The sequence below is a fragment of the Myxine glutinosa genome, chromosome 9, assembly GCF_964187855.1.
Source record: "Myxine glutinosa chromosome 9, kmMyxGlut1.1, whole genome shotgun sequence".
In the NCBI taxonomy this organism is placed as follows: Eukaryota; Metazoa; Chordata; class Myxini; order Myxiniformes; family Myxinidae; genus Myxine; species Myxine glutinosa.
The window spans coordinates 108,061,138-108,082,768 of record NC_136269.1 but is presented as its reverse complement, the minus strand read 5'-3'; the positions used below and the strand labels follow the sequence as shown (position 1 = coordinate 108,082,768).

The following is a 21,631-nucleotide window of genomic DNA, read 5'->3' as shown; positions in this document are numbered from 1 at the left end:
GCAATCATGGTGAATCTACCTCATAGTGAAGATTCACATAAAAAAAAAATCTCGAATCCAGAATAGGATCTCCACCAAAGTCTAATCAGTTCGTCCTTGTCACACACCCAATCTGCCCACCAAATTTCGTCTGAATCAGTCCACAACTTTTTGAGATATCCTGCACACAGACAGACAGACAGAAAAACAACCTCTGTCCACCTTCGTTGGTGGAGGTAACAACTAATTGTCTGCCTACATACAAGTTGACAGCTCACCTTCATTTCTTCATAACTCCTCCCCCCATTTTTTCCTCTTTGCAGAACCATCTTCCAGCTTATGTCCTCTTCTTCCCCTTCAGTTATTTGAATTCCGAGCAGCCAATCATCATGACAAACTCTATGCTTACTTTTCAGCTTTTATAATACTCACACTAAATCATTTCTTCCATCGACTTGACCTTCAATGTCCCACTGTCATGAGTTATGGTTGTCTGCCCTAGGTCTTTCAAGACTTTCCTTGGTCTTAAAAAAGAATAATAAAATATGATATTTGGAGGAAATACAAGTCAGGAAGGACATTCACAGAGGGGTTTTCCTTATGTTATACACAAGAATTTAGTTATAAGTTGTAACGGTTGTTCGTCAGACTTGGAAAAAAACAAATGCTAATTTGGAAACTAATGTGGAGAATAAAATGTGCTGCTTCGACGTGTTTGTGACGAGCGGAGGAAGCACACCTCATGTAAGGCAAGTGTGTTGTCTTCACTGTTCACTGCAGACAAAGCCAACTCCACATCATCGTGGACAATCAGCGTTTCTGAAGAGGGATGTCTAATGGGAAAAACAAACCAAGAAAATGTAGTCATTCCCATTCAAGGCTTGCAAATAGCAGACAGTGCTGAAAAAAAATAAAATCTAACGCTGGACATTTTTCTCACGTCATACTAAACTCCAGGATTGTGTGGAGAAAAATTGCACCTGCACAGGCCGACATTCTCTGATTTCTATAGAATGCGTATGTAATATGCAGAATAAAGCTTCGAGTTAATCACCATCCAAAATCAATGTCTTCCATTCCTTACATGAGAAGTCCGTTTCCATTTATATCCAATATCCGTTTCATCAAAACCAAAATGGCCACATGCCACAGCAAGCCTGTAAAGGTTACCATGCGGCACGTATCTACACAAACTTATAAAGGACATGCCCTCATTCTCAGTGTGTGCTGAGAAATAAGCCAACGCATGTGCACGGTTCTTGAAATGTCCGACAAGGTGAGTAAGCATACTCTCAGATTCTGTCTGCTGAGTGAATGGCTAATGTGAAGGAAACATGATATAGTGAAGCCTGGTGTTGGCTTAGCAGTTAGGGTGCCGGCTTTGGATCCGAGGATCCTGAGTTCGAATCCCGGTCTATCGCTAAATTAACGCCAGGGGGGTTGACTCAGCCTGTTATCCTTCCAACAACAACAACAACAACATGCATTTTAAGGCCATTTTCCCTGCTACAGCAGGGGTTAGCCTTGCGGTCCCCATGACAATCTTCACCATTTTGCCCTATTTTCTGCATCTCCCCTTGTTAACCCCATTGCCCGCATTTCTTCTTCCACCATCTTTAGCCAAGTCTTTCTCGGTCTTCCCCGTCCTCTACTTCCTTCTACATTCATTTCCATCATTCTTCTCAACCAGTCACTTTCATCCTTCCTCAACACATGACCAAACCATCTCAACCTGTTCCTCTTCACAGCATCCATCACAGGCTCTATTCCCATCATCTTTCGCAATTCAGCATTTGTCTTCCTCTCTCTCAATGATCCTCCACACATCCACCGAACCATTTGCATTTCCACCCTTTCCAGCCTTTGTTGCTGCTCTACGTTTATTACCCATGTCTCACTCCCATAAACCATAACACTTCTCACATGCAGCATACACCTTTCCCTTAAGCTTCAATGACACTCCCCTCCTCATCAGCACGCCACTCAGTTCCCGAAACTTCTTCCATGCACATCTCACTCTAGCAACCGTTGCCGAGTCTGATCCACCTTCTCCATTCAGCATGTCTCCGAGGTTGCAAAATGTTTTCACACCTTCCAGCTTCACGCCGTCTCCAAGATCCAACTCAACATTTCCTCCATCTGCAGCTCCCTCTGTGCACACCTTACATTTGAATGTAGCTGCCACACTGGTGAATGACCCTCTCAGACCACTACATTTCTGATGAACCCACTCAGCGCACATTGTACATTGAATGGAGTTCACTCCGACACCCTTCCTGCACACAGCACACGGCCACTTCCCAGTTCTTTCCACCTCACCACATGCTTTACCACTTGCCATCACCTTCGTCTTTCCGATATTCACCTTCAGACCTTTTGTCTCCATACATTCCTTCCACCTGTTCATCTTTTCCTTCAGTCCATCCATACTTTCCGCAATCAACACAAGATCATCTGCATACAACAACTCCCACGGTAAACCCTCCTTTACGTTCAGAGCCAGCACCTCCATCACAGCTACAAATAGTAGTGGACTTAGTACCGACCCCTGATGCACTCCCACCTTCACCTCAAACTCACCACTGTTCCCGTCCTTCGTCCTTACAGCTGTGTGCGCTCTTTTGTACATTGCCATCACCACTCTGATCAACCATTCCTCCACTCCTAACTTCCTCAATGCCCATGTCAATACTTCGCGTGGAACCCTATCGAATGCTTTCTCCAGATCAACAAACCCAAGAAACAACTTCTTCCTCTTCTCCATGTACTTCTCCTGCAACTGCCTCACAATGAAGAGCGCGTCTGTCATTCCTCTTCCTGGCATAAATCCAAACTGCATTTCATCAATCTTCACCTTCTTCCTTATCCTCCTCTCCAACACCCTTTCCAATACCTTCATTCCATGCTCCAATAACTTTATCGCTCGGTACGAGCCACACTCCAGAGGGTCACCTTTCCCCTTGTATGGAGGGACGAGGGTACTCAGTTCCAAATCCACTGGAATGCGGCCTTCTTTCACCACCAGATTACAGATCTCTGTCATTCTCTTCACACCCCAATTTCCCGCTGCCTTCAACATATCTCCCACAACTCCCGTCGGTCCTCCCGCTTTTCTACTCTTCATTGCTTTTATCGCTTCCTCAACTTCCTTCTCGGTTATCTTCTCTGCCGGTCCTAAAACTGGGTTACTCTCGATGTTTCCACCCCATTCATTCTCTGTATTCAACAGCATTTCCATATATCTTTTCCATCTTCCTTTAATTCCATCTGGGTCCACAACGGTTTGTTCCACTTCATCCTTCAAGCAACTCACCCCAATGGTCACATCACACCTCTCTTTCGCGATCTGCTTTGCAATCCTGTCATCCTTCCGAGGTCGGCAAATTGAGTACCAGCTTTCTGGGGTGAATGATCCTGGTGTGTACCCCGATTTAGAATAGGTACACCGTATCCCTGCGCATCGTAAGAGGCGACTAAGGGTTGGCGTCAGGAAGGGCATCCGGCCATAAAAACATTGCCTCAAACAGGGAACCATGATTGTCATGGGGCAAGGCTAACCCCCGCTCTAGTGGGGAAAAATGGCCTTAAAACGATCATTCAACATGATATACTGAGAAAATGCAATCACAAGGCACATGCATGCACCATATCTTGATTCTGGGGCACATGCATTGCGATTATATTTTGTTTTTTAACAAATCAAATGGTAGCACAGCTTCACAATACGGAATAGCTCATAGATTCTCAGGAAAATCGAAACGACTTGTTCTCGTCACCTAACCAACTCACACACACCAACTTATGTCATAATCCATCCAAAACTTTTTGACATATCATGCCACATCTCTCAATAGTGAAGAAACACTAAAAAATTCCAGTATCCGGATCTTCACCAAAATCGAATTTGTTAGTCCTCGTCACACACCCAACCTCTTCACCAAATTTCGTCAAAATCCGTCCATAACCTCTTGAGATATCACGACACAAACAAACAAACAGGGGTGAAAACATAACCTCCATCTGCCTCTGGTGGCGGAGGGAACAATGTTGTTTCCTGACAGCAAAACGGCTACAGAAGTCTAAATAACAGGTCTGTCTTTCGTATATTGAAGATGATAATGTGCCTTGATCACTGCTTGGTTACAGGCCAACAATAACACTTGGACAGGTAGACTGAAATAATGTTCAGGTATAACAACATGATTGCTGGCCTGCCATCAGTGGATATTTTGACGTCTGCCGCTCTTGGCATGAATGCTCTCCCTTAACACTTTGTTTTATCTCATGGGAAATGCATAAGTGACTGCTTTTTTATTTGTTACTCTTAAAATCACCTTAGGCTTGCTGTGCACGACATGCATTTTGCTGAATTGCAGAAGGGCATTTATACAAAAAAACCCAGACAAGATGGGCCAAATGGCCTTCTTACACAATGCGTGGCATGCCACGGACAGGGATAGTTCCATCCCTAGCTTCTTCCTCATCGTCCGACTCTCCCGATTCATCACTAGATGAGGGATAATCCATGACTTTGCAAGCCAGGTGGGATTCAGTGGGCTGAGGGGAAGAGAATAAAACGACATTCAAAACATATGTAAGATAGCAATGAAGGAAGCACAGTGGGGATGAATGAAAGGAAAATAAACTTTCAAGTCATGGTGAAACAACAGCAAAGGTAGTTGGTGGTGAATGTAGCGAAAGGAATTGAAGCAGCTAATTATGAAGACATCTCACCACAACCTGAGGAGGTCTGTTTTCTGGAAGCTCATCCAGAGTTCCATGCACAACCGCCTCACCCACTGTTGGCACGCCATTTGAAGTTGCTGACTGCAAAAAAGAACAAACCAACACTGCATGAGAAAATGATAAGATGAGGATAGCAGCGGGTTAAATAATCACCCGGATATTATCAATACAGTTCATTGGGGCCAAAAAGTCTTACTACTGTATGAAGTCTCAGATCACCATTCAATCGATTAATCAACCAAATCAACTAGTCATCTGTATTTGCACAAATTTTTTGTTACTTTTTTTTTTTGTATACTAGGTCGAGGCTCATGTAAGAGCCAACACATATACAACAACAACAACAGGCATTTTAAGGCCATTTTCCCTGCTAGAGGGGGGTTAGCCTTGCGGTCCCCATGATAATCTTCTCCATTTTGCCCTATTTTCTGCATCTCCCCTTGTTAACCCCCTTGCCCACATTTCTCTTCTTCCACCACCTTTAGCCAAGTCTTTCTCGGTCTTCCCCATCCTCTACTTCCTTCTACATTCATTTTCATCACTCTTCTCAACCAGTCACTTTCATCCTTCCTCAACACATGACCAAACCATCTCAACCTGTTTCTCTTCACAGCATCAATCACAGGCTCTATTCCCATCATCTTTCGCAATTCATCATTTGTCTTCCTCTCTCTCAACGATACTCCACACATCCACCGAACCATTCGCATTTCCACCCTTTCCAGCCTTCGTTGCTGCTCTACGTTCATTACCCATGTCTCGCTCCCATAAATCATAACACTTCTCACACATGCAGCATACACCTTTCCCTTCAGCTTCAACGACACTCCCCTCCTCGTCAGCACGCCACTCAGTTCCCGAAACTTCTTCCATGCACATCTCACTCCAGCAAACGTTGCCGAGTCTGATCCACCTTCTCCATTCAGCATGTCTCCGAGGTAGCAAAATGTTTTCACACCTTCCAGCTTCACGCCGTCTCCAAGATCCAACTCAACATTTCCTCCATCTGCAGCTCCCTCTGTGCACACCTTACATTTGAATGTAGCTGCCACACTGGTGAATGACCCTCTCAGACCACTACATTTTTGATGAACCCACTCAGCGCACATTGTACATTGAATGGAGTTAAACAATGGAGTTCAAGAGCCAACACATATAACATATAAAGGGAGCAGGAGACAAGAGGGGGTGAGAGAGGGAAGCACAACGACAGTATGGAACAGGGACATCGGGAGAACTGTGGAATGGAGAGGGCTGTGGTGGGGTACATGGGATAAACAAGATGGACACTGCAGGGACTTTTAGGAAAGAAAACGGGGAATTTGAAAGAGATAGGTTTGGGATGGATTAACGTTGGTTAATTTGTTTGTCCATTTGTTAATTTGCCTCCTTCGTTGGACTCATCCCCAAATCGTCCACCACCATAGCTACAAAAAGCCAACAAAGTGTGTAGCAACCATTCATAACTGAACAACCAAGTGGATCTTTCAATCCTGACACATCTCAGCCTCACCCTGTCGCTCTGAAAGGATCGTCAAACGAACCCACCTGTGTATTCCATTTTCAGCCAGTGGAAGAGGTTCAGTCTCATGAACCTATAGGTCTCACCATCAGTCACGGCCTCTTCTAGGGTGGCCATATCACAGAGTTGGCCTCCAAAGCAAACTGTAGACTAAACATCCACTGTGGATGAAAAATCAGAACTACTTACAACCTACAAGGTCTTTTCCATAGCTCTTCCATACATATGGGCCAGTTCTCCATTATGGGATAGTGCCGCAGCATCGAATTTGTTCCTCCTGGGTTATGTGGAATTCAATGTTCTCGACATTATTGGCATTGCATGCAATGAAGCTGAAGCACAAGTCCGGTTGCTCTGACATCACAGATCGGTAGGTGGCCTCTGGTTTTTTTTACTGCTTCTCCACTAGTCTAGCTCCCTCCGCTCTCTCAGCTCTTCCAGGATGTACCTGTTCTCTATCAGTAACCCCTTCCTGAATACACTCCCCAAATACAGGCTTTCCCATCCCACCTCCACCCATTTGTGGAACTGCCTTCCGAAGGCAGATCGATCACATTCTACCCTATCGGGCTTCAAACAAGTATGCACCATCATATTATGTCCCCTCACAATCTCCATAAATGATACCTATCTCAACCCTCTTACTTGCAGGTTACTTTTATTCTCCACCCACCCCCCCCCCCCACCCCCCTTTTCTCTTTTACATGCTGGACATGTCAAACTGTGGGCCCCAGTACTGCAGTCAGATAATTAACCTTTTACCCTGTCACCTCACTCTTCCATGAGCAAGGATCTTGTATCCGCCAAAAATAAATAAACATCTGTCAAAGCATACCACATATCTTTGGTCGTTCTCTCGAGCCAGGATGCGAGCCAGTGGAGCTTGAGGCAGATCCAGACCCAGAACTTGAGCTGGAGCCATAGTGCTGTTTCTGTAAATGCTTACGCAGGTGTATCTTCCGGATATCGGCCAAGTCAGCCGGCTTAGCCATACGTCTGGCCTCTCCCACACTGCAGAATATGAAGTCAAACTTTAACCTTCGATAGAAATGCCAAACGACAATGTGAAACATACAGATTGGGAAAAATCTGGCTCTACACTTTTAGTAGTTCAATATTATATGACATTTTCTAGAACAATGATCGAAATTCCCATGACGCCTGCACAGTATTTTCACACCACTTGAGGAACAAGAAAACAAAGAAGGTATATAGTAAAGACTAATTGCCAGCAAAGCCTTTTAAAAAATCATATAAACACATGGGCTGGCAGGACGGCATGTACCTGAGAGGTACGCACACTCACCTAGCTGGAGACTGTTTGGCCTGGGTTTGAATTCCACCCCAGCTATACTCTGCCATCCCAGTGTTTCACAGGCAGGCTGATTCATCAATGCGTGTGTGCCGTCCCTCGGATGGACGTTTTACCGGGTGTTCCATTGTTAAATATTCCACAATGTCCGCAAAGAGAAGGCGAGCTATCGCAGGCACCACGGCCAAGTTCAAAATTCCTGCCCTAACTGCAGCTGGGAAGGTAATGGCAAACCACCCAGTATAACGCTTGCCAAGAAACTGCTTCGGCATCACGGACGCTCCGTAACAGAGTATGGTACATCAGGAGATATATATACTGAAACGCAAAAGAAACTTACCACTTGTTTGAAATGTAATAAAATAGTAACAGTTCAAAATAAAACAAACCAACAATTGCTAATTGAAACATTGGCATTTTATTGATGACATATCAAGTTTTTGACCAAGATACACCATCTCATCAGTTTGTTCTACAGTACAGAACAGCACAGGGTGCAATGTCAGTCCCCTTTCAATAGCGCGTGTGGCCACCATTGTTTTGGATACAGGCAGTGCATCGTCGGCGTATACTGCCTACCAGTCTTTGGATGGATTGCTGCTGGATTCTGTCCCACTCAGTCCTCAATGTCTGAAGCAGCTCTGCCCGTGTCCTGACCCTGCCAACTACGCATCTCCCAAGCTCATCCCACAGGTGCTCTATGGGATTCAGGTCAGGGGAGAGCGCAGGCCACTGCATGGTGTTGATGTTCTCGCCTTGGAGAAATACAGTGGTAAAGCGAGCAGCATGTGGACGAGCGTTGTCATGCTGAAAGGTTCTCAGTTCTGGGTGGTCTAGCAGGAATGGCAGCAGATGAGGTCGCAGGATGTTATCCACATACCGCTGGGCGTTAAGATTCCCATCCACAACCACCAGTGGCGTTCTGTACCGGCCTGATATGGCGGCCCACACCATCACACTTGGGCCACCCCACCTGTTGGCTTGACGCACGCAACAATCGGCATATCGCTCGCCAGTTCTTCTCCAGACACGCTCACGCCCATCAGGACTGTCCACACAGAACCTTGACTCATCGCTGAAAGCGACCTCGTTCCACTGCGCCAAGGTCCACCGCTGATGCTGCTGGCACCATCTCTGTCGGTTGCGGCGATGGGCAGCCGTCATCACGGGGCCTCTGTATGGTCTTCTGGCAGTCAGACCATAGTCATGCAGTCGTCTTCGTGCAGTATCATTGGAGATCCGTGGGTTTGCATGCCCCGGAGTTTCTGCCGCAGTGCGGGATGCTGGACGGAATCGATCCCGCAGGTGACTTCGGACCATCTGCCTGTCCTGCCTTGCAGTGGTGACTCTTGGCCTCCCTGATCGAGGTCTGTCATCTGCAGAGTTGTGGAGGGTGTCTCTGTCCACCAGGGCTGGTATCGTCTGGTGTGAACAGCCAAGGCGACGTGCCACCTCACGGTAGCTCAGTTCGCCTTGCAGCATGCCCAGGGAACGCTGCCGTTGATCCCTTGACAATCGTGGCATGTTGATTGAAATGCCCATTTTGCACTGGCCTTTTTAAAGCCAATATCAAGACATCACGTGCAGCTCATTAAAATCATCCCGTACCCCTTGGCTAATCACCGACAGTCAAAACGGCTGTTCAACAGCTGTGCTATGAAGTGACCATTGAAGGTTCAAGTGACCATCCGTGACCATTTTGTCTGACAGTGAGGACACTATTGTCCACAAATAAGTTCACACATTTACTACACGCAGTGTTATTGTTTATATTTAAAGGTTTCAAAGGTGGTAAGTTTCTTTTGCGTTTCAGTATATATATCGGTTTCTCGTCATGATGGAGAATCCCACCCACCCCGACATTTCAGAAATTACATGACCTGCACGACCCCCGCAAAATGTCGTAGCAGTTTATGACGTCTAACTTGACATGACCAAAAAATAAATGATGACGTGCATAATGGTAATCATTTAACGATGGAACATCCCATCTTCCAAAAAGCAGGTTTTATGTTGATGCTTTCAGGCTTTGTGATACCAAAGCTGCAAAAGGAATTCTGGATCCGCATTCGCTGTTGATGCTAACATTCCAGCTGACCAGTATGTTATTGTTCCAGCTGTTCGTAGCTGGTTGTTATGGTACAAGCCTTTAAAGTTTACACGTAGACAGAACACCAGTCTCATAAGCCAAAAACGTTTACAATTCAACCACGAGCATTAAAAGACCCACTACAACCATGCAAGGATACTGTTCCTATCATGTCATCAGCAGACATTACTGTTCCTTGTGCAGAACAATCTCCAGGCAATTTAAATGTGTGGTTATACCTGTTATCCTTCTCTGCTATCCCTAGGGTTCTGGGAACAGTTGAGAGACGAGGCCACACAAAGGGATATGAAGGCATCTCTGAACAGAGAACCAGTCACTGCACAGACCATAATATACTGTACCTTGAATCACTTTTGCTTTTGATTTTAATTTGTGAAAACATTGCAGTATAAAACTAGAACGGCACTCTGACGTCGCACTGTCAACCGATGTGTCTCCGCCCACATTTTTACGTCATTATACATACTTGTACCAACTTTAATTTAAATCCCTTCAGCTGTTCTCAAGTATGAGTTTTATCTGACATGACCTTTGACCTCTTGATACCAAAATTTAGTGAGTTCCTCTTTGTATCATAATATATATATACTTATACCAAGTTTGGTCAAAATCCCATCACTGGTTCACAAGTTAGCGCGGTAACAGAATTTTTAACGAACGGGACCTTTTATCATGAAGCATCATGACCTCTGACTTTTGACCTAGTGACCCCAACATCTAATCAGTTCATCTTTACATCAATATACATACCTGTATTGACTTGCATCCCTTCAGCCGTTCGTATGTTATCGCGGTAACAAAAACATATCATGGACGGACGGACGGACAACCCAAAAACATAATGCCTCCCATGACTTAATCAGCGGAGGCATAATTATTTACAACTAGCAAAGGTACCTGGCGTTACTTCATGATGGGAATATAAAAAATATTGACAGAGAGGGTATGGGGGGGGGGGGGGGGGGGAGAGAGGAGTGGAGGATGGGGGAAAGGGGAAAGGGAGCGGGAGGAGGGGTAGGCATGGGAGAGGGAGGCGGGAGGGAGGGGAAAGGGGTGAGGAAGAGACAGAAATGGGTGGGGAACATGAAGAGGGGTTTGGGGTAGATGCAGAGGGGGGTGGGAGAAAAGACAGAAAGGGATGGGGGAGTTACAGAGAGGGGTTGGGAAGTAGAGAGAGAGAGAGGGGGGGGGTGGGGATAGACAGAGAGGGTTGGGAGAGACTCAAAGGGGGGGGGGGGGGTGGAAGAGAGACAGAGTGTGGGGGAGAGACAGAAAGAGGTGGGGAAGAGTCAGAGAGGGGTAGAGAGGAGACAGAGAGGGGTAGAGAAGAGACAGAGAGGGGTAGAGAGGAGACAGAGAGGGGTGAGCGAGAGACAGAGAGGAGTGGGGAAGAGACATAAAGGGTGGGGAGAGACAGAGAGGAGTGGGGGAGAGACAGCGAGGAGTGGGGGAGATACAGAGAGGGGTCTGGGAGATACAGAGAGGAGTGGGGGAGATACAGAGAGGAGTGGGGGAGATACAGAGAGGGGTGGGGGAGACAGAGAGGGGTCAGGGAGAGACAAAGCATTGGGGGAGAGACAGAGAGGGGTCAGGGAGAGACCGAAAGAAGTGGGGGAGAGACAGAGAGGGTGAGGGCGAGACAGAGAGGAGTGGGGAAGAGACAGAGAGGGTGGGGGAGAGACAGAGAGGGTGGGGGAAAGACAGAGAGGAGTAGGAGAGAAAGAGGAGAGTAAGGGAGAAAGGAGGGAGGAGGGGGGAGGGGGGGAGAGCAAAGTCTAACCACAAGTCGCTATACTATAGACTACCGGGAGGGAAGGGTGGTCGGAGGCGCGGAGCGATACTGTACACACACAAACACATTCTCTTTTGTTATTATAGATGGAGACTTTCAACAAACCTTTATGGGAATACAGTACACGATCTTCCTGTTGACCAATGATCACAATTCACGTAAAGTTTACTACTTGTATTTTAATGCCATGGGTGAAAATAGAAAAAACTCCAAAAATGTAAAGCGATTTTAACAAGATGAACGAGAAAGCCTCTCAGTAGAGCTCATACCTCCATCATACCCGATGCAACAATCACATTTTTCTGCTTGCGATTCGTTCCCAGTAATTCAAAGAAAGCAGAATTTTTTTCATGCAACACAGAACACGAATGTTCCATGTGTTAACCACCACCACTGAAAATAGACAGAGGTTATGTTTTCACCTCTGTCTGTCTGTGAGAACGATATCTCAAAACGTTGTGGACGGATTCGGATGAAACATGGTGGAGAGGTTGGGTGTGTGACAAGGACGAATGATTCGATTTTGGTGAAGATCTGAATCCGGAGACGAGAATTAAAAAATTTTTTAAAAGTGATTCTTCACCATTGAGAGATGGGGCCAAAAATGATATGAACATGATATTTAAAAGAGTTATGGACGAGTTATGACAAAACTTGGTGGACGAGTTGGTTAGGTGACAAGAACAAGTTGATTAGATTTTGGTTCAGGTCCGGATGCAGATCAGGCCCATCATTGGGATACAAAATGTAGAATGGTCAGCCTGGTTATATGATACTTTTGTTGACTTGCAGGAGCGAGACAAAACCTAAATGCCAATATAATGTCAAAATAACTTGAGACAACCAAAAACTGTTGCAGGATATAAAAAAAAATGCAATCGTGACAACGAGTCAATTTCCATTTGAGCACTCAATCATGTGGTGTGCAGTAGCAAATTAGCACCTGATAATTGCACATTAACACCTAGGCCAGACACCGTCGTTACAAAATGGACGCTCACCCTCAGAATACATTTTAAAGCAAACAAAGGGAGAGCTACTCATGAAAGCTTGAATAAAATAGCAATTTTTTCTTGGGTGGCTTGACTGCTTCCAAGCTTGACCTGAGTGGAACAGAATCTACAAATCTTTAGCACCGCACTAACAGTACATGCCACGTGCAAAATATTCCATTATATGTCGTGCACATATAATGCTATTTTATCACCATGTTTGCTACGTTTGTGGAAACGAGCAGGTTGCCCGTGCTTGCATGGGATTCCAAACGGGGTGGGGATTGCGGTGGAAAAAAATGCAAATGGCATCTTCTGTCACCGAGCCGGGAAGCTGGGAGCAACAACTCGCATTTATTGCCATATCTGAAGCAATTTAAATGCTCTAATGGCGGCGAGGTGCTCCATGTGAAAGTGTTTGTTCGAAATATGTAACTTTTTGATGCCTATGGTCTGTAACAAAAATTTGCACAGGTGTCAAAGCCAGTGACCAATTGCAAAGTATTTTTTTTTCCCGTGCCATCCATATATATATATATATATATATATACTGTGTTCAAAAAGTATCCGACCTTTATTTTTCGTGCGTAAAAAAAAAGAAGCTAGGGAGGCGTTGATTGGTGCACGTATGTAGGCGATCCTAATGCGCACGCGTGAATTTTTTCCCACCTGCAGAAGCTGTCATTCGACGGCAGACCGCCGATGAGTGAGGACATGTAAGTGAGCGCCGTCGGATTTTCGTTTTTGACAAAATGACGGAAAAACTTGAACAACGCTACTGCATCAAATTTTGTGTAAAGCTTGGCGATTCCCAAGTGGAAACAATCCGCAAGATTCAACACCATTCAGTCCATTATGAAGGAGGATTTGGGCTTCAGGAGAATCTCAGCGAAGTTCGTACCAAAGCTGCTAACGATTGAGCAGAAGCAACTCCGTTTGGAGATCGCACAGGACATGCTGGAGACTGTGAACAGCGATCCCAGCTTCCTCAACACAGTGATCACTGGCGATGAGTCCTGGGTTTATGGGTACGACCCAGAAACCAAGTTGCAGTCATCACAATGGAAGCATCCAACATTCCCGAGGCCAAAAAACACATATATATATAGATATGAATGATCGTTTTCAGGCCATTTTTCCCCGCTAGAGTGGGGGTTAGCCTTGCGGGCCCCATGACAATCATGGTTCCCTGTTTGAGGCAATGTTTTTATGGCTGGATGCCCTTCCTGACGCCAACCCTTAGTCACCTCTTACGATGCGCAGGGATACGGTGTACCTATTCTACCGGGGTACACACCGCGATCATTCATCCCAGCAAGCTGGTACTCAATTTGCCGACCTCGGAAGGATGACAGGCTGAGTCAACCCCCCTGGTGTTAATTTAGCGATCGACCGGGATTCAAACCCAGGATCCTCAGATCCCAAGCCAGCACCCTGACCGCTAAGCCAACACCAGGCTTTCCAGCCAACACCAGGCATCCATATATATATATACGTAGTTTGTTCAAAAAGTATCTATCACCTATTACATAGATATATATATATATACATACATACATATACAGATTTGGCATTTAATATGGAATATTTTTTTTTGTGGGGGTGAACTTACTTTTCAAGATGACTTAGAACCAAAAGTTCATTAGAATTATCTTGAAATTATTCTAGATTGTGTAAGTGTGACCTTTAAAAGAAACAAAAACCACATTTGACATTTTGAAGTGAATAAATTGATCCTTGAAAGTGATGTAAACTGATATCGAACTCAATTCACGGACAGTAGTGTTAAACTTCTGTACGTTTTCCAGAAGTATCTCTTTATTTTGCACATTAGCCAAAAATTTTTTTCAACAAAAACAAAAGTTAAATTATGACTGGGATTACGGACAGTAAAATTACAGTTCAGTATTTCGTGTAACCCCCACGAGCATTCAGGAGAGCACGTACACGTCGAGGCATGCTGTTCACGAGATTTGCCAAGGTTTGGACAGGAATCGCTTGTCATGCAATGAAAATAGCCTGCTGCAATTCACGCACAGAGGTCGGCTGCTGGTCCAAGTTGTCGATTTGACGTGTTAATTCTGCCCACAAGTTCTCTATCGGATTCATATTAGGGGACATGGCAGGCCACTCCATATGCTCGACACCACGGTTAGCAAGAAAATGTTGGATCATGCGAGCACGATGAGGCCGTGCATTGTCATCTTGGAAGACAAAGTTTCCTCGAAAGGCTGCACGAGCAAATGGAAGCAATGTTTCTTCCAGAATGGCCCTGTACTTGAACTGGTTCAGGTTTCCATTCAGAACAACCAGGTCAGTTTTGCCCCCTGCATGAAAAGCAGCCCAAACGGTCACCCCACCACCTCCATCTTGGACTCTTGGCACTATACAATCTTCGTTGTGGGCTTCATGCACTTGTCTGCGCACTCGGACATGGCCATCTTGACGATAGACCAGAAATCAAGACTCGTCACTGAAGGTCACGTGATTCCAGTGTCCTGGCTGCCATTGACGGTGCTCTCTGGCCCACTGCAATCGACGCTGGCGGTGTTGTCTGGTCAGGCGTGGCTTTCTCAGGGGACGCCTGGCACGATAGCCTGCTTGAACCAGTCGTTGGTTGACTCGCCTTCTGGATACAGCCACATTTGTCAGTTGCTGCCACTCAACCCAAAGCCGATTAGCTGACTTGGTATGGCCATTGCAGACTAACCGGTGCAGCTGGCGATCATCTCTCCTTGTGGTTATGAGGGGACGTCCTGGCCTCGGTATTGGAGTAGGGACACCCCTCTGAGCATTTCGTTTCAGGATCTTTGACACCTGACCTTGAGTGATGCCATACTGCCGAGCAATAGCACGCTGTTTCATGCCAGAATTTCGTAAAGCCACCACTCCATGACAAACAGCATTGTCGAGTTGATGGACCATCTCCAGAGGAAGCAGCAATAACTTTTGTAGACGTGCAGCAGTTGTTTTCCACTAATACAGAACGCAACAACCCTTATATACATGATTGAGAAGCCAATCGTCAAATGTACCTGTCCTTACATTTTGTCACGCCACCTGTGATATTATCCTGTTATTGACTTCTTGCTGCGAAAGACAATCAGTGACATGGTTCTTTTAACAAAGAAATCACCAAAGCGTAAAAGAAACTCACCAGATTGATATACTGAGTTCAGAAAGTAAACCCAAGTCAAGAAAAAAATATATTCCATATTAAATGCCAAGTCTGTATATGTGGAGTACGACCGTAATTTCATAAATCAACATTTCACAAATCAACGTTGCATGTCATTGCAATCCCACACTTCTTGTTATTAACATATTACATGGGAATTACAAAAGTGGCAAATCATGCTTTTTCTTGTTTAATTTTAAGCCTTTTATGAAACTTTACTCTATTTCTGGGCTGCCAGGATGGCCTAAACTCGAAATATACGCACACTCGCCTCGCAGCTGTCTCGTCTGGGTTCAACTCTCAGTTGAGCTATAAACTTTCATCCAGGTGTTTCACGGGCAGGGTGATTTATATGTGTGCCGTCCCTCGGATGGACGTTAAAGTGGGCATCGCATCTGCCAGTTGTTTAATGTTAAATATCCCAGAGTGTCTTTTGCAAATAATAGGGGAACTATCGCCGGCACCGTGGTCAAATTCCAAAGATCCTGCCCTAATGACTACTGGGAAGGCAATGGCAAACCACCCAAGAAAAGCCTTACCAAGCAACTGCTTTGGCAGCCCTGACACTCTGGAACAGAGTATGCCAAATCAGAACTAGAACTATATTACTTCTGTAGTAATGGTTCATAGAAAGACAAAACAATCTGTATACGAGACCTCCCACAACCATATGAGTCAGAAGTCACATAGAAAATCCCAGTAGTCAGTCAAGGCAGGGATTTGAATTCGACCAGGGTGCCGGCGATAAATCGCCTACTCTTTGTGAAGGACCCCATGAGGGCTTTAACATCCACCAATTAATACTGGCAGAGGGGACGCCCAGTTTAGTGTCCAAGCAGTTTAATGAATCAATCATTGCAGTTGACATTAAATTCTCCCTTTTCTTAATGGCCTGATCTCAGACCATGAGTTTGGATTCAGACCTGGTCACACTTTCGAGACATACCTCCAGGTTTATATACAGTCTGGCATCCCACCTTGCTCTCCAAAGCCTCTGCCTATGGCATCCAAGGCCAACTTCTTGGGTTACTGACTTATTCTATTCTTGTAGCCAACGTGTGGCTGTCGAGGAAATCCTTTCATCAACGAAATTCCCTCAACGAAAGCCTATGCAGGCTGGAGTGCCCGAAGGCAGTGTTTTAGGCCCTATCCTATTCCTAATCTTCATGAATGATCTTTCTGACTCTCTGGAAAATCTACATCTCTTTGATGATCGACTCCACCATCTGTCGTAGCATCCATCTTCCTTCAAATAGGCAGGCTGCAGCCTCTTCCCTCTCTGCAGACGTTGCTAGAATCATGAGCTGGTCAAACATTGGATAAGTCTTTCAATCCTGACAAATCTCACACTCTCACTGTCTCTCCAAAAGGACCGTCTGGCAAATCGTCCCATCGACTTCCTTAACAAACCTCTTGAAGAAATATATATATATATATAAGTTCAAAACACACCTGGTCCTCAGTCGAGGTCCTCAGCATCATCCCGTTTCGGCCCTTCAACCTCGATACGGTCAGCTAATATATATATACTTTTGGGCCTCACGTCACTCAAACTTTTGGGCCTCACTATCATTCAGCCATGATGTTTCTTGGGCAAACCACATTTCTAAGTTGACCATCAATGCCAGTTGCTGACTGGGCATCTTCTGTTATGCATCTACACTTGATGGAGCACTGCTCTCCCCTCTAGGCTGGTTCCCCTGCCTCACACTTTGCTCAGCTTGATGCCATGGAAACAATCATTGGAATCTCCAGCGATGAAGCTGAGTTTCTGTGCCTATCGCTTTCCCATCTCAGATAGGTCAGTGGTCCTCTGTCTTCTTCTTCTTCTGTCATATTTCTGGGGTTGCACTCTCTGCTCTTTCCATGATTTGTCCCCTCAATGTTTCTGTAGGGTGCACGTGCTCCACCATTAACCATATGCTGGTGAAAGTCCTAAAATCCAGAATCACTGCTCGCCTGCACCCATTCCCACCTTCCACAGTCTCTTCAATCTCATTCCTCCCTCCAGAGCTGGAAGACCACCTCTCAGGTGTGCGAAAACATCCAAAACCCATCCATCCCCATCCAAAACAATTATTTTATATACATATTAACCATCGCCAAGCCCACCTCCTTCTGGGTATCCAGGTTCTCCTTTCACTTCTGTGATTGAAAGTTAGTGGCTCCATCCATCTTGTTACCTCCGCCACCAAAGGTGGATGGAGGTTATGTTTGCACGCCTGTCTGTTTGTCTGTCCATTTGTCTGTGAACAAAATATCTCAAAAAGTTGTGGACGTATTCGAACCAAATATGGCAGAGATGTGGCGTATGCGACAAGGACGAAATGATTCGATTTTGGTGAAGATCCGGATCCGGCTACGAGAATTTTTAAGTGATTCTTCACCATTGGGAGATAGGGCCAAAAACGATACATAGCAGGATATCTCAAAAAGTTGTGGACGGATTTGGACGAAACTTGGTGGACCGGTTGGGTGTCTGACAAACACGATTCGATTCGATTTGGGTGAAGATCTGAATATGGATTCGGATATGAGAATTATTAATTTTTTTAGGTGATTCTTCACCATTGAGTGATATGGCCAAACGGGTGGAGGTATGCTGTCTACTGAGTGCCATTCTAGTTCACCCCATGCATTCCCCACATAGTTTATTTATCCAAGTCTCCCTTTATATTCTTCCTCAGTGATGCTGTTGGTGTGTTCCCCTGCACCTCTCCCCCAATCTTTTTACTGCTCTTTTCATGCTATTATGTCCTGATTCGTTCGTTCATTATATTCAATGCCAAGCTCCTCCACGAGCCGAAACATAGTTTCCCCCCCCCCCAAAAAAACATACAACAAACTAAACACAAACGCACACACACACACACACACACACACACACACACACACACACACACACACACACACACACACACACACACACACACACACACACCTTAAGGAGGAGAGTGGCAGTGACCTAACGTCCTAGGGCACTCTGGCTACCAGAGATACCATCTTGTGAAATCACTTTTCTTTCAGCAATCAGTGGAACAGTTAAGGAGAGATCCCCCTCCTTCGCATTCCCTGTTCCATTGGCTGCCAACTCATGAGGTTTGTCTTTGCTATACGTATCCACTAAATGCACAACATCAAGCAAAGAAACAGCGATTACCATTTTTAAAGAGGTTGTTTTGACTTGGCCAAAATCTTTGGCGATCAAATCACCAACCTCCCCGTCTAAAAGGTGACGCTCTAGCCATAATGTCACTGCACCTATACTTATAATACTGTAAACATTACTTAACCTCATGCATGGTAACATGATGGTGACGCTTTGTTTATGGAGGGAACGGCCCCCCTTTTTCACCCTCTCCTCTTAGCACCCCTCTTCCGAGATTTTCCCTGTAATGAAGCACTGATCTGTCACTTTTGACTCCATTATGTGGCAGGTCACATATCATCCATTTGGTGTTTGGGCTTATTAGAAACATAACCAGTTGATAAAACATAGGCTATGACAGAAATACAGCTCGTCATTGAACAAATTGTTTATGAACATTATATACTGTGCATGTGGCATATAAGCAAATATATGATTGTTAAAACCAAGTCCTCGCTCTAAAGTGATTCATCCGACACAGTACTGTATTTTCATTACATACAATGCCTTGATTTTGTCTGCCACCTTCAAAAACAGGTAAACCACAAGGTAAAACATGATTGCATTTGCTGCATGCCTCAATAACTGTTCCGTTTAAGCATTGAGGTGCTTGTGGTGTTTCTGGAGAAGAGGTGAAGATGTGGTTTACACCTTTATGGGTGGACAATAGGAATGAGTTTGGAGCAATAGCACTTTGACATTGGAATGAGTGTGAGAGTGAAAAGGGTATTAATAACTACAGGTAAGAACCCTTCTCATTTAGTTGTGCTGCCCACATACCTGTTGGGTTGTCGATGGTGTGCGGCGCCAGGTTGCGAGGGAGAATTTCTACGCTTGACCTCTGGAGAACGTGATGTTGTCCTGGGAGGAATCTGGTTTTAAAAACAAGTGAAAATTAACCACACATTATATAAATATTGTGACAGACAGGAGTAAAAAGGTCAAAAGTCATGCTTATACAGCATCCAAAGACTGCACATAAGCATCCAAAGACAACAAAGACAGGAAAATTACACAATGCTGGACAGAAAGCTTGCACTTAAATAAATAAATCTTTAAAGGTGGTTGTTCTATGGACATGTCAGACACACAAAAAAGGATGATGTAGGATGCAATACTGGACATGAAAGGGGTATTCCATTTATTACATGTGCAAACAAAATGGAATTTTGACACCTTCCTACATCTGTAAATACAGTCGGACCCTGCTAATCACGGTTCCGCTATTTGCGGTATTCACGGTTGATAAAATGTGACATGGTCTCTATTCGCAGAAAAGTGTTGCGCGAAATTGCGTTAATTTTTTTCCTTCGTGGTTTTTCAGGGGTGCAAAAAAATAATTTTCACGAGCCGTTAGCTTGACATACGGTATTTATAAAACCCATCTTTCACCAACCATGCTGGACATACCATAAGGCAGCTGGACATACGCAAAAAAACATTCTATGAGCCGCGAGCATGATCTGCTTCTACATTCACTGCTGTGTGCTTTGCGTATTCATGGCTTTTGCGGCTGCAAACTCTAGCTGCACTATAATCGAGAGCTTCACGGGATGTTCCACCAGCTGCATAACACGTCATCCCCGCAAGTTACTGCACAGAATGAAAACACTCCACAGTATCTATTAGTGCAATTAGCCGTCTCCCTTTTCCCCATTGAAACTGGCACAGCATGCATTCACTGATTTTCATTGACATTTGCGGGATTTGCCTCGCCATTTGCAGGATTATCGCCGACATTCACGGGATTTGCCTTGCCATTTCCGTGACTTTTTTGCCTCGCCATTCGCGGTTTGTTCCATACTATCAGTGGTGAACCGCCATTAAGGTATCCCATTCAGCTATTGCTGTACCTTAATGGGAGCGATAAGCACCGCCTGCCACACGGTGCATTACCTCTGGTATCCACTCATTATATGGAGTCACCTGGATGCGGTCGGGAGTAACCAATTAAACTATAATTTCAGTTCTCCAACCTAATGAGCGTACGCTGTGACGTCACCGCCATGTACTTACGCCGTGCCTGTCAAGCTCCGAAAGAGCCATCTGACAGTGCGTAATTTAGATCTTAGTTCAGATACTATCACAAGTGCATACAAAACTCACAGTTACCGACCTGGTTTCGCCCTTGTTGGGGCTTCATCAGGGCAACGCAGTGAGTCCTAGATGAAGACCTTTACAAATGATAAAACAATATTGTGATCGTGATGTGATTTCTCACCACACTCAGTGGGGTATTTCCTCAGAGGTAATTTCGTCCTCCCTATAAATGCCAACCTATGGGGACTGTCCATGCTTTTATCCTTTAAATGCTGAACAGCAAGCGAGGAAGCAGCAAATACACTACATGACCAAAAGTATGTGGACACCCCTTCTAATTAGTGGATTCGGCTCTTTCAGACACACCCATTGCTGACAGGTGTATATCACCAAGCACACAGCCATGGAATCTCGATAGACAAACATTGGCAGTAGAATGGGCCATACAGAAAAGCTCAGTGACTTTCAACGTGGCACTGTCATAGGATGCCACCTTTCCAACAAGTCATTTCGTCAAATTTCTGCCCTGCTGGAGCTGCCCCGGTCAACTGTAATTGCTGTTATTGTGAAGTGGAAACGTCTCACAGCAACAACAGCTCAGCCATGAAGTGGTAGACCACACAAGCTCACAGACCACACAAGCAGGTGGCTCACCACCATCTCTTATCTTCCCCCATCCAAAACCTTGATCTTTTCTATCCCCGATAATTCCACCCCAATTCCACTTTTTGAAATACCAACTTCTGACCTGGAAGTCCTTGGTGTCCTTGTGTTTTATACTTCTCCCACCCCCCACCCCCCCCCCCCCCACC

General features: G+C 45.2%; 1 protein-coding gene across 2 annotated transcripts in view; it reads right to left on the bottom strand.

Annotated features, from left to right (window-relative positions):
* LOC137418836 (TRAF2 and NCK-interacting protein kinase) overlaps positions 1-21,631 on the bottom strand; it is a 211,078-nt gene that overhangs the window by 22,926 nt on the left and 166,521 nt on the right. For both annotated transcript variants that reach the window (XM_078784643.1, XM_078784644.1), the window contains 5 exons: positions 19,560-19,651; positions 7,083-7,258; positions 4,714-4,806; positions 4,409-4,536; positions 719-812 (listed from right to left, as the gene is read on the bottom strand). In XM_078784643.1, coding sequence (XP_078640769.1) covers positions 4,772-4,806; positions 7,083-7,258; positions 19,560-19,651 — 303 coding nt within the window. In that variant the 3' untranslated portion in view covers positions 719-812; positions 4,409-4,536; positions 4,714-4,771. The remainder of the gene's footprint in view (positions 1-718; positions 813-4,408; positions 4,537-4,713; positions 4,807-7,082; positions 7,259-19,559; positions 19,652-21,631) is intronic.